The 12,295-nt window shown below is 43.2% G+C and overlaps 1 protein-coding gene across 4 annotated transcripts in view; it reads left to right on the top strand.

Moving 5' to 3' along the window:
* The window catches only part of TAF1 (TATA-box binding protein associated factor 1), an 87,626-nt gene that overhangs the window by 56,570 nt on the left and 18,761 nt on the right, over positions 1-12,295 (top strand). For 2 of the 4 annotated variants that reach the window (XM_075184450.1, XM_075184448.1), the window contains exons 23-28: positions 615-856; positions 2,952-3,159; positions 3,257-3,422; positions 3,624-3,835; positions 4,174-4,282; positions 11,779-11,877. In XM_075184450.1, coding sequence (XP_075040551.1) covers positions 615-856; positions 2,952-3,159; positions 3,257-3,422; positions 3,624-3,835; positions 4,174-4,282; positions 11,779-11,877 — 1,036 coding nt within the window. Of the gene's footprint in view, positions 1-614; positions 857-2,945; positions 3,160-3,256; positions 3,423-3,623; positions 3,836-4,173; positions 4,283-11,778; positions 11,878-12,295 lie in introns of all 4 variants that reach the window. The other 2 variants (XM_075184449.1, XM_075184446.1) reach the window with 1 other exon arrangement.

Raw genomic sequence — 12,295 nt, 5'->3', positions numbered from 1 at the left:
AGGATTTTTATACTTTCCTAAAATCCTTTTCTCTTAGTCCAATGGGGGACTCCAGGTGTCCACCCTTGACACTTTGGTTTCTCCTTTTGCATGACATGTTGTCTTTTCTGTTCAAGAGAAGGTTGTTCTTTCTCTTTATGGTTTGTTTGTTTTTTGTTTTTTTCCTCTTTATTATCTAATTTTTAGTGGGGCTTGGTTAAACATAAACTGTTGCCTATATAGTAAGTGAGGTATAGAGAAAGAGCAGCTAGGGCTAGTAATAGTTATTAAAGTGTCCATTGCCTTTTCCCACTACTCTACACCCCATTGCCCCTTGTGCCCCCCAAGTGGACTAAGAGAAACATATTTTACTTAACTTTATAAATCCTATTTTATCATAAAATTGGCATGCTTCAGTATGAAAACTAAGTTCGTACTAGGTCCTAAGTAGTCTGGTGTCAATAATTTTTTTTTTTCTTGGAGGACGTCCTGTTCAATATTTCTCTATGTATCCCACAAGTATATATTTTTTGAGAAAGCTGTAAAGTGTGAACACTCGTTTGCTTTGGATCATTGCTAATTTTTTTGCACTTATTTATTTTACTATCATTTTATTTATTCTCCCATCCTCTTAGAGTTCTAGAATCTGCAGAGGTTTTGTCCACAGACACTGATAGTAGCTCTGCAGAAGACAGTGACTTTGAGGAGATGGGAAAAAATATTGAGAACATGCTGCAGAACAAGAAGACCAGTTCTCAGCTGTCTCGGGAGCGAGAAGAACAGGAGAGAAAAGAGCTGCAAAGAATGTTGATGGGAGAAGACAGTGGTAATGATAAAGAGAGGAGCCGAAAAGACAAGAGGGACCGGAAAGGGTTTTGTGAGTATATTTTCACCCTCCTTTAGACTTACAAGAGCAAATTTAACATTTATTGCAGAAAGTCTTTTGAAGTTTATGAAAACTTTCTAGTTGAAGGCTAGACTTGGCTTCAGCAAGAGAACGTAAAGTGGTTATCCAATCTTAATATTCCTCAGAAAATTTTCAAGGTTTATGTTAACATTTAAAGACAAAGAAAATAAAAGGTTCTCTCTACCTTTCCTTAATTAAATGTGTTACTGAATAAAACCAAATTTCTTTAATAATTCAAAAAAAATTGTTATTAACATATAACCATAATCAGGCGAAATGTTAATAGTAGAAGGTGAGTAATAGAATAAGTGAAAAACTGTAAGTAACACATCCTAAGGATGCTCTTGCTAATGTTATGTCATATCCCTTAAATTTCTCTAATCTGACCATCACATTTTAGAGAATGTATTTGTGAAGGTTATAAAACAGGATTAATAAAGATAATCAGTGTGCCTGGGTTAACTTGGGGTATTATTCCTTATATCAGGATTCCCTGAGTTCATTTGTGTTTGAATTTATAATTACTCTACATTATTCATTCCTGATGAATGATTCCCTGATAGGCATATAATCTTTAGTTATATATAGGGATAACGTTCATATGTATTCCCCAGAGATACATGATACATAGGCCCTACTCGTGTTATATCGTAGACTTTCCAGCATTTATTTGTAGCAGGATTTTTCCACTACAAAGGATCTATATTCCCTCACATTAGAGAGGGTATATATGGTGATGTTGTTTTTCTTTTCGATGGAAATGGAGAAATCAAATTTCTTTACCTATAATCGGTTTATCAGGGATATCCTGCCCACCCGATCAGATATCTCCAAATCTAGTGTCAAATATTCATTATCCCTTCAGGGTTAGTTTTGCTTGATTATGCTGATTTTTTTTTTTTTTATATATCTATCAATTGCAATTCTTCCTGCCTACATATGATAAATTGATGTTAACCGTAATTCTCCTGGGAGTTGTATATTCGCTTAATACTTTCCCTAGCTGGGATGATTGTGCATACTCATTCTTTATCTACCCAGTCTATGGATTAACATACCATTCAGGTTCTCTTTACGTACTGAATAATTGTATCTATTAGTAAAACTGCCTGACAAACCTATATTTTACTAGTTTTAGACGTCGTCTCCCAGGGGACTAGATTGTGATTGGAAGTTTTGTGTTATATGATTGCGCACTGCTATCCCTAGTATGGGATAATTTGGCACGTGTCTTTCCTTTCACCCATCCAGCAACTAGTGAACAGGGTAGGTTCTATCTACAGCGAATCTCAAAGTTAAAGTACTGCCACTGCTGCTGCTATTGTTCCATTTGAGAAACCGTTATCATTTCTCGGGGTTAACGGCAAGAGCATTTCTGAATGCGGCAGTATTGAAGATACACTGCTGTCTAGCACTGACGTATGTGTCGCCTCCAGCTTTGTCGAAATGCAACCTTAAGCTTAACCTTAAGAACCTTTTTGTTTGTTTTTTGTCTTTATATGTTTAACACTTTCTCTTGGGTAGCACCCTCTGCTCTATAAACGAGTAAGTTAATTTGAAATTGTTAATAAAAGAGCAGTTCCATCCACAACTACAACCCTTATGAGGTATTGATCTCTCTGTGCAGAGTTTTCTGCTTTGTTCTTCTGTCTATAATTTGTTAACATGTGTTGCTGATATACTTTCATACAAGCTATGAGCACACTTAGTGTTTTGCGACTGCCTCCCCTTGCCTACTAGTCCACATCCTCAAGCTGTATTATCATGCATGGATTGGCAAAAGGTAGTTTGAGCTCTGTGTAGACTAGCTATACTCTGCAAACAAATATTGAAACTAGAGACCATTTTGCAACAATAGTGTGAATTGGTAATGTATAGGTATCATCATTTTAGGAAATTATAAAGGAAACATTAAAAAATAGAATTAATATGCCTTTAAGTGAGTTTGTGGTTCCTTGTATTTCAACATATCACAAACTGTGCCATAACCACAGCTATTAACCAAATTCTAGCTTATATTACTTAGCTCTTTAATCTAGCAAAAACCCCTTCTTCTTAGCCACAGGGTCGGCAACTTCAGGAGGCTCTCACAAGGATGATGACACTGCTTCTGTGACCAGTTTAAATTCTGCAGCAAGTGGACGCCGTCTGAAAATCTACCGCACTTTTAGAGATGAAGATGGGAAAGAATATGTGCGATGTGAGACAGTGCGCAAACCAGCAGTTATTGATGCATATAGTCGAATCCGTACTACCAAAGATGACGAGTTTATGTGAGTACATCTTTATGTTTCAGATTTTAGAGCTTTACTTCATAGTAGAAATGGAAGGGATCACAACACTCTTGATTCTTTCTTCTCTATACTAAAGCCGGAAATTTGCTCTTTTTGATGAGCAACACCGCGAGGAGATGAGGAAAGAGAGGCGAAGAATCCAAGAGCAGCTTCGGAGACTAAAGCGCAACCAAGAAAAGGAAAAGCTCAGAGGTCCCCCAGAAAAGAAACCCAAGAAAATGAAGGAGCGCCCAGACCTGAAGGTAATGTTAGTAAATGAGCTCTAAAGTCTTCACCAATTGGCTGTCGTTGTTTTTGGGTTCAAGCTTTGCATTAAATCATACCTAGCAATCTGCTGCTTGACTGGATAAATAAAGCTGGTTTATCAAATTTAGACAAGTTAAGCACCTATATGCTATGTGTGTAATTTAGATATTAAATCTGAGTCTTCATTTTTCTTGAAGCTAAAATGTGGAGCTTGTGGAGCAATTGGACACATGAGAACCAACAAGTTTTGCCCACTCTACTATCAAACCAATGCTCCTCCATCTAACCCAGTGGCAATGACTGAAGAACAGGAAGAGGAGCTGGAGAAAACGGTCATACACAATGACAATGAGGAGCTGATTAAAGTAGAGGGGACCAAAATTGTTTTAGGAAAACAGCTGATTGAAAGGTAAAGGTGAACTAGCAGGGTGTGTACTAACTTAAGCACTTCTCTGGCAGGTCTAGTACAAGTGTACTATTGTGTTTGTTTTTTGGTTTTCTGGCTATCGGGCCAATATAGCCTCTTACTAACAGATGTCTGAAGGTGACGTAGGAAGAATTCTACTCGGATGTAAATCACAAATGTTTTTAATTAAATATGTGAAAGGATCCATACCTGTCGCCTTCGTTTTTTCATACAAATGAACAAAATGATATCCTAGCTAAAAGAAAAAAAGCCTTTTTTTAGAACCTGTACTTTAAAGGATAATTAAATATTTACATATATTACGGTATGTCCTTTTCTAGTGCTGACGAAGTCCGTAGGAAATCACTGGTCTTGAAGTTCCCTAAACAGCAGTTGCCTCCAAAGAAGAAACGAAGAGTGGGGAGCACCGTGCATTGTGATTATTTAAATGTAAGTTTTCCTACTAGAGATTAACAGTCATAAGTATATAATGTATGTCTGTTACAACCATGTGTTTATCAACGGTTTTTGGTCTGTAGACTGAAAATAGTTATCAACGGCACCAAAGTAATTTTATATATAGATTCAAACAAACATTGTGAAGTGGGAAAACTGATCATGCAGTGTACTGTGTATTTAAGCTGCAATCTTACAACAGTTCAGTGCTGAATCTTAAATTGAAAATTGGAAAAGGTTTAATGTTTGTTTGAATAGGCATGTTTGGTAAAATAGAATGTCCGCTCTGTCACTATTGTAAAGAGGACTTCTTGGGTCCCCTGTTTTGTAAACCCAAAAAAGCACACTTTATGTTTCTAAGCAACTCCCTGTTTCAACTTGGTGACCATAAAGTCCCTATTTACTTATATCCTGGGTCATGTGTATTGCTATCTTGAAGAACCCAAGCACTGGGTGTATATAAATTAATGACGCATGTAACTCATAATTTCTGATGTGCTTATTTCGCAACACTGCACCAGACCACTCTTTAAAAAGTGCAGATCAGTCTCATTTTAACACATGGTGCAGAATTTACACAAGTATGCAATTCAAGCCACAGTGTTGAGCGAATGTAACTTATTTATGCGTGCAATTTTGGATTCTACTGGCTCAGTCCATATAATGGCTGCTTTCACTTTTTATCTTTATATAGCTGAGCGATGCACTTAAATGTTCTGTGAATTAATGTTTGCATTAAACAGTAGTTAGGTGGATGGCAGAGCTGGCAGTGTGTTCTATTATAGAGCGCACACTCCCAGAAAAAAATCGCAGCATGACAGGGCTCGGTCAGAGAGAGCAACGGCTCTCAATGGCAGAGCATAGGCGGTCAGAGTGCAGAGGGGGGGCCCCCTCTTCGCAAACCCAACACACTCCAGCCCCACTGATGGAGGAGCCGGCCTGGGTGGCTTCTCTGACACAGTCCGTTTCCTTTTTAGCACAGATTATCACTCAATCTACTCCATTACTGACAATTGTGGCAGCCCTTCCTGCTGTGTCAAATAATGCTGTTACAGCTTTGGGGTTCCCTGCTGCCACAGTTTCTCCTGAAACGGCTATAGCAGGACCTTCCTCTTTAGTAACGGATCAGCCTCCTGGTCCGTCAGAACCGGCATGGTCCTCAGCATTTATAAAGGGTTTAGACAGGCTAAATCCGTTGCTTGAATCCCCAGATTTACCTCCTTCTAAAAGAAAGTGGCTTAGATCCGCAAAACCTCTACTGGTCCTTTCGGATTCTGAGGGGTTTTCTGAAGAGGAAGGCGACATAAACGTTGATCCTGACCAGGTTCAGCTGTTGGAACAGGAAGAAAACGCTAGATACCAAGGTGTGATGATTTAGTTTTAGCGATGAGGCAGGCTCTGGACCTCCCAGAAAGGGAGGATCTTAGTTCTATAGACAGAAGTCTCTTTAAGAAAGCCTAAAGAAGAGTTATTCAGTTTCCTCCTTCTGTAGATATTGCTGAGGGAGCCTGGAAACAGCCTGATAAAAGGTTCTCTGTTCCAAAGAGATTCTCCTCCTTGTATCCATTGTAGGAAGAGGACGTGGCTCGATGGGAAGGGATTCCTAAAGTAGATACTCCAGTAGCCAGTTTGGCCCGACACACTATCCTGCCAGTCTCTGGCACAGCAACTCTGCAGGACCCCACTGACCGCAGAGTTGAATCTCGGCTAAAATCTATTTTTGTAGCAGCGGGTTCTTCCTTTAGACCTACCTTTGCTTCGGCTTGGGGTGCTAGAGCCATGGAAGCATGGGCAGAACAACTGGCAGACGCCTTACAGGACTCAGATTTACTTCCCCTAGCTTTACATTTGAAAGAGGCATCAGGGTACCTTTATGAGGTGGCTCAAAACACAGCGTCTGTGTCCTCCTCTATTCAGGCTGCAGCAATTTCAGCAAGAAGGTTATGGCTGAAATCCTGGGAGGTGGATTCAGAATCTAAGAAATCCCTTGAAACCATTCCCTTTTCAGCAGCAGCTTTGTTCGGGCCAGAGTTACAGTATGATTTCGCAGGCAACGGGTGGCAAAAGCACTTTCTTGCCAGTACACACAAGTAGAGGCCGGGCCCCGCGCTTCAGCTCCTTTAGGCAGTCCTTTTGGGGGACCTCCTTTCCTAGGGGCCAGTCATTTAGGGGTAGACAACCGAATGCTAGAGGCTTCTCCGTCAGAGGTAGGTCCTCGTTTGCAGCTAAGCGCCAGGCCTCCAAGGCTCAAGAGAAGCCTGCGTCCTGACTTCCACTCTACTCTCCAGCAGGCAGTGGGGGGACCTCTGTCGCTTTTTCAGGAACAGTGGACAGCGTCATCTCGGGATCCTTGGATTCGGGGCATTATATTAAGGGGGTACATGATAGACCTGCTGGGTCCGATACCACATCGTTTCTTCGTAAACCCGCTACCCAGAGATCCACAAAGAAGACAGGCGATACAGGGTTGTGTCGCCTCTCTTCTTCCGCAGAGAGTTATTTGCAGGGTCTTAGACAACCAGAAAAGAAAGGGATTTTATTCAAATCTTTTTCTAGTCAGGATGCCGGACGGGTCCTTTCGACCCATCTTAAACCTAAAGAACCTCAATGTACACTTACGAGTGGACAAACTTCGGATGGAGTCCCTGAGGTCGGTAAAAAACGGCTTGGAGAAGGATCAGTTTATGGCTTCCATAGACATAAAGGACGCATACCTCCACGTTCCCATTTGGGGCGGTCATCAGCCTCTCCTGAGATTCACAGTGGGGGCCTCCCACTATCTGTTTCGGGCTCTCCCCTTCGGCCTCTCCACAGCTCCAAGAGTCTTCACGAAGATCATGTTGGTGATGGCAGCGTGCCTTCACTTAAAGGGAATTCAGGTCGTGCCTTACTTAGACGATCTGCTCATCAAATCGTCCTCAGAGATTTGCTTGCGTCAGCACTTATCCCTCACCATAGCGTTCCTCGAGAGCCGTGGGTGGCTGATAAACTTAAAGAAATCCCAGGTAGTTCCGTGCCAACGCATGGTCTTCCTAGGACTCATCATGGACACCAGTCAGCAGAAGGTGTTCCTGCCTGCGGAGAAGATCAGTTCGATTCAGAGTATAACATCTCAGGTCTTGTCCTCTCCCAGTCCCTCAATTCATTTGTGCATGCGTCTTATAGGAAAGATGGTAGCCTCCTTCGAGACGATCCCCTTCGGTCGGGCACATTCACGATGCTTCCAGTGGGATCTGTTGACGAAATGGTCAGGATCCCACCTACAGTTGGATCACCAGAAGATCTTGCTGTCTCCGGAGGCGAGAGCATCGCTTCAGTGGTGGCTGATTCAGGTTCACATGTTGGTGGGCAGGTCCTTTGCTCCGTGGTCATGGATCATTGCCACAACAAACGCCAGCCTTAAAAGGTTGTGGGGCTGTAGTACTGCATCTCCGGCTCCAGGGGCTTTGGTCAGTTCAGGAATCGGCCCTATCCATCAACACGTTGGCGTTGAAGGCAATTATTTTTGCTGTTTGGGGGGCCCAGACTCTTCTTCGGGGCCATCCAGTCAGGGTTCAGTCCGACAATGCCACGGCTGTGGCATATGTCAACAGACAGGGAGGAACGAGGAGTGCAGCTGCAATGCAAGTAGCAGTTCAAATATTTCTTTGGGCGGAACAGTATGTTCCAGCAATCTTGGCAGTGTTCATTCCAGGAATAAAGAATTGGGAGGCCGATTATCTTAGTCGCAATGCGATGATGCCAGGGGAGTGGTCCCTCCATCCGGAAGTATTTCAGTCGCTAGTTCACAGGTGGGGTCTTCCGGATATAGATCTCATGGCCTCCAGACACAACAAAAATGTTCCAAGGTTTTGCGCAAGGGACCCCTTAGTGGTAGCAGTGGACGTCATGACCATGGAATGGGATTTCAGGTAGGGATATCTGTTTCCCCCGATTCCCATGCTTCCTCGAGTACTCTTCTTTTAGCAATTGCATCTGCACGCAGGGTTTCAGAATTGGGAGCTCTGTCTTGCCGGGAACCATATCTGGTTTTTCACGAGGACAGAGCGGTATTAAGAACTCTCCCTTCTTTTGTTCCAAAAGGTGTTTCGGCATTCCATTTGAACCAGGAAATTGTGGTTCCGGGCTTTTCATCAACTTCTCATTCTGATCAGCAATCTATGGAAAAGTTAGACGTGGTTAGGGCTCTCCATATTTATGTTAAGAGAACTTCCCAGATTCTCTGTTTGTACTTTTTGATTCTAATAAAAGAGGCTGGCCAGCCTCAAAACATTGCTAGATGGATTACGGCAACCATTAAGCAGGCTTACATAAGGGCTAACCGTCCGGTGCCAGAGAGACTTACGGCCCATTTCACCAGATTGGTAGGGGCATCGTGGGCAGCGAGAAATGGGGCTTCTGCGGACCAGCTTTGCAGGGCAGCCACCTGGTCCTCTGTCCACACCTTTACCAAATTTTATCAGTTTAATGTTTTTGCGTCCGCGGATGCAAATTTCGCTCGTAGTGCTCTATGGTAGGAAGATGATGTCTAAGAAACGTATCTGCTGTGGCAGATAGAGAGGGGACCTACATAGTTTCTGCACCCAGATGTGCGCTTACAGGAACCGAATGGAGGTTTGCCTGTGAGCGAAAGATGACTGAGCCCTCGGAACGAGGTCATCCAGACTGGGTACTATCGTGACTCGTCGGGTGCGCCGTAGCCCTGCCATGAATGCCATAACCTCGGAAACCCACGAGGTGCAATGTGCAGTAGGATCCTGAGCCGGAACTGAAATCTTTGTACCGCCAAAGCGGAAGAGACACCGGTGCCCCCTTCCTGACATGTAAGAAGATGATGTATATTGAGGCCAGGAACTGTCTCTGTTCACTGCCTGCAATCAGGGCCGGATTAAGGGAATGGAGGCCCCTGGGCTAAGGGGCCCTCCATTCCCCGCGAGGCCCCCAATGTGAGCCGTCCGCCGCCCCCCACCCCCCGCGAGGACCCCCCCAAGCACTTACCTGTCAGTGCAGTCCTCCGTCCCGGCGCGCTGTAAGCTCCTTACTGAGGAGATCTCGCGAGAGTTCATGAACTCTCGCGAGATATCCTCAGTAAGCAGACTACAGCGCGCCGGGACGGAGGACTGCACTGACAGTACTCAGCAGCATCGATCGGGCCGGGGGCACCCCCGCCCCCGACCGATCAATAATGCTGCTGAGGAGTTTGAAGGGCCCCCTGGATGCCCGAGGCCCCTGGGCTATAGCCCAGTTAGACCTCGGGTTAATCCGGCCCTGCCTGCAATGACTGTGCGTAGTGACTACATCTGAAACAAGGGAATGCAGGCCTGCCTGTTGAGGGCCTGCCAGCTTAAATGTAATGAAAGAATTGGTCTGTGGCCCAGGAAGAGGTTGGAATAAAATACAAACGCTCGGGAATACCACCAGGTATATAGGTTTCTAACTTAACAGCTCCTATAGGAACATACAGTACCTGCACAAGTGCAAAGAAGGGAATACGAGATGGGGTACATAGCCCTTGGGGAAAAAAAGGGATAAAGATAGCTCTTGACGTTGCCTAGTGGAGCTGACTTGAAGAGATGTACTCTTACCTCCATTGGCCCCTGGAGACTACACTGTAACGCCGCAAAAATGAGAATCTCCGATCCTGGAACGTACTCCAGAATACCTCTGGCTAACTGCTCTGACCATGGCCCAGTGGGCTTTTTACAAAACCCAGCTATGACCCTGTTGGGTGTAAACATACTGCCAGCTGTCACTTAAGCTGAGTGGAGGCTAGATTACACTGTGTAGGAATAGCAGTATAATTGAATAGACTAGTTACAGGGTTGTCAACCCTAGGGGTATCTTCCCATATATCTATTTTCTCTGCCAGGAGAGGGAAAAGAGATGAGAATCTGCCCTGTCTAAAAATTGACTTTTGGCATTAAGCCAAATAAGCAGACACCCTGCCCAGCATCTAATTAGGTGCAGATGGGGCCGCAGACTCAAGGTCTGCAAGGGTTAAAGTGTGTCTGATGCTTAAGCTGAGACTATCCATCCTGTGAGGGATGTGGAACTTTCAGAGTTAACAATGTTCTTGTCTGGAATTCAAGACCCAACTAGCCATCCTCTACCGAGGAATGTACCATATCCTGATCCTGACTGTGGACAACTCTGAAAAACAAAAATATGCTTACCCCTGTGAGATGGTGAGAACATGTGTCTGTCTGGGTGGTCTCGGACAGGGACAGAGACATAGCCACTTCTTCTGTCTGTGAAGATGTGCCTACGACAGATCTGATTTGTGTTGGCTGAGTGTGTGTAGAAGTGTGAGAAAAGGGAGGATTCACGTACCTTTTCATACGCTAACATCACCTTAGTGAGTTTGGTTATTGATGCTGCCTGTGACACCGAAGTGGGAGCACCTGGTTTTGAGACTTCAGCATCGCAAGCTGCATCCGGGCTAAGCTGTTCAAAAGATAGTATAAAAATATACAAATTAATGGGTCTGTATGACGCCTAAGGCAATGCTAGGCAAAGTGTCACAGAATAAATCTGTATATAATCTTGGTAGATATATAAGGCGGTACCAATGAACCAGCAGGTATCATACGCCTGGGTTGCCTTTTTTTAGATATAATACAATGCTAGGAAAGGTGTCACAGAATAAATCTGTATCTTATTCTTTGGGTGCATATGCAGGAGCCTATACCGAAGTGACCTATCTCCTAGGCACTTGGAAAAAACTGAGGTCTTAGCTGGAGAGGAGGGGCATAGTAGGGGAGTAGGGGAGGAGTGTGAGGAACAAACAAGTTGATAAGTGCCTAGACTCCTAGTGCCACCTACTATACCCCAATGTCTCGCAGTGTCCCCCAGTGGTAGGAAAGAGAAAACCAAATGTTTAACATAGGGTACATATAGAGAAAAAATAGAAGGAAAAGGGGGGGGTAGTAGGGAGAGAGAGTGAGGAGCGCTGTGGCTAGAACCGCAATAGAGAAAAGGGAGAGAGATACCACAGGAAGGACGTTGTATGTGTTTTTGGAAAAAGGACCACTCAGCTACTTCTTAATGCCATCCGGCTGGCAAAATTTTCTTGGGAGAACACTGCTGTGGTTACATGGTTATGCAATCTGTAGAGCTGTCCAAAATTGATAACCCCAATTATGTCATGGAATGAAAAGCTTGCTGGATGTCAGTTGCTAAACATTTATGTTTACACAACGAACATGTCCAAATCTTTTCCACATAAGGAACCAGTGTTAATATTTTTTCATGTAATTCACAAGCTTTTCATATCTGGTATTAATAGCATTTTGTGTCCTGGGCAATGAAATAGGGGTGGCATTGGAGTAATTCCTTATTGAAGGTCTGCATGTAGCTATACCTTTACTTGCAAATACAAAATGCAAGAAAACACATGGCATAAGCTGTATGTTGCATGCTTTCTGAAGCCCATTAAATGTAATGCTTTATAAAACAAATGTACCGGTGTGTAATTTGCTCTCTATTTTCAGCGCCCCCATAAGTCGATACATCGCAGAAGAACAGATCCCATGGTCACCTTGTCTTCAGTGTTGGAGTCCATAATTAATGACATGAGAGACATGCCCAATGTATGTTACACTTTTATGTACTATATTCTATAATTGTATTTTAATATTACAATTTTATATTTTACAAAAGGCGCACATACATTTTTGTTATTTCATAGATATGTATACACAAACTCATAAAAAGCAATAGAGCAATGAGAAGAGTGTGCTAGTTAGTCAAGTTAATCACTTGCAAAGAAAAGTTTGAGACCAAAGTGGCCTGACTATAGTATTTAGCTTGTGGCTTTTACTGTATTGTTTTATGTAATCTTCTCCACAAACGCAGCAGGTGCTCTACAATGTTTGATTGTTTTGTAGTTTGCAGTGTCTGAAAAAGGTTATTTTGTTTTATTATTGAAATATTTCACTAATGCTTCATTTGCAATTTCTCTTGTTTTTTTACATTCTATATTGAGTGTGTGTGAGAATATATATATTA

This window comes from Mixophyes fleayi, chromosome 9 (genome assembly GCF_038048845.1).
Source record: "Mixophyes fleayi isolate aMixFle1 chromosome 9, aMixFle1.hap1, whole genome shotgun sequence".
In the NCBI taxonomy this organism is placed as follows: Eukaryota; Metazoa; Chordata; class Amphibia; order Anura; family Limnodynastidae; genus Mixophyes; species Mixophyes fleayi.
The sequence above is the reverse complement of the archived record's forward strand: the minus strand, read 5'-3'. Positions and strand labels throughout refer to the sequence as shown.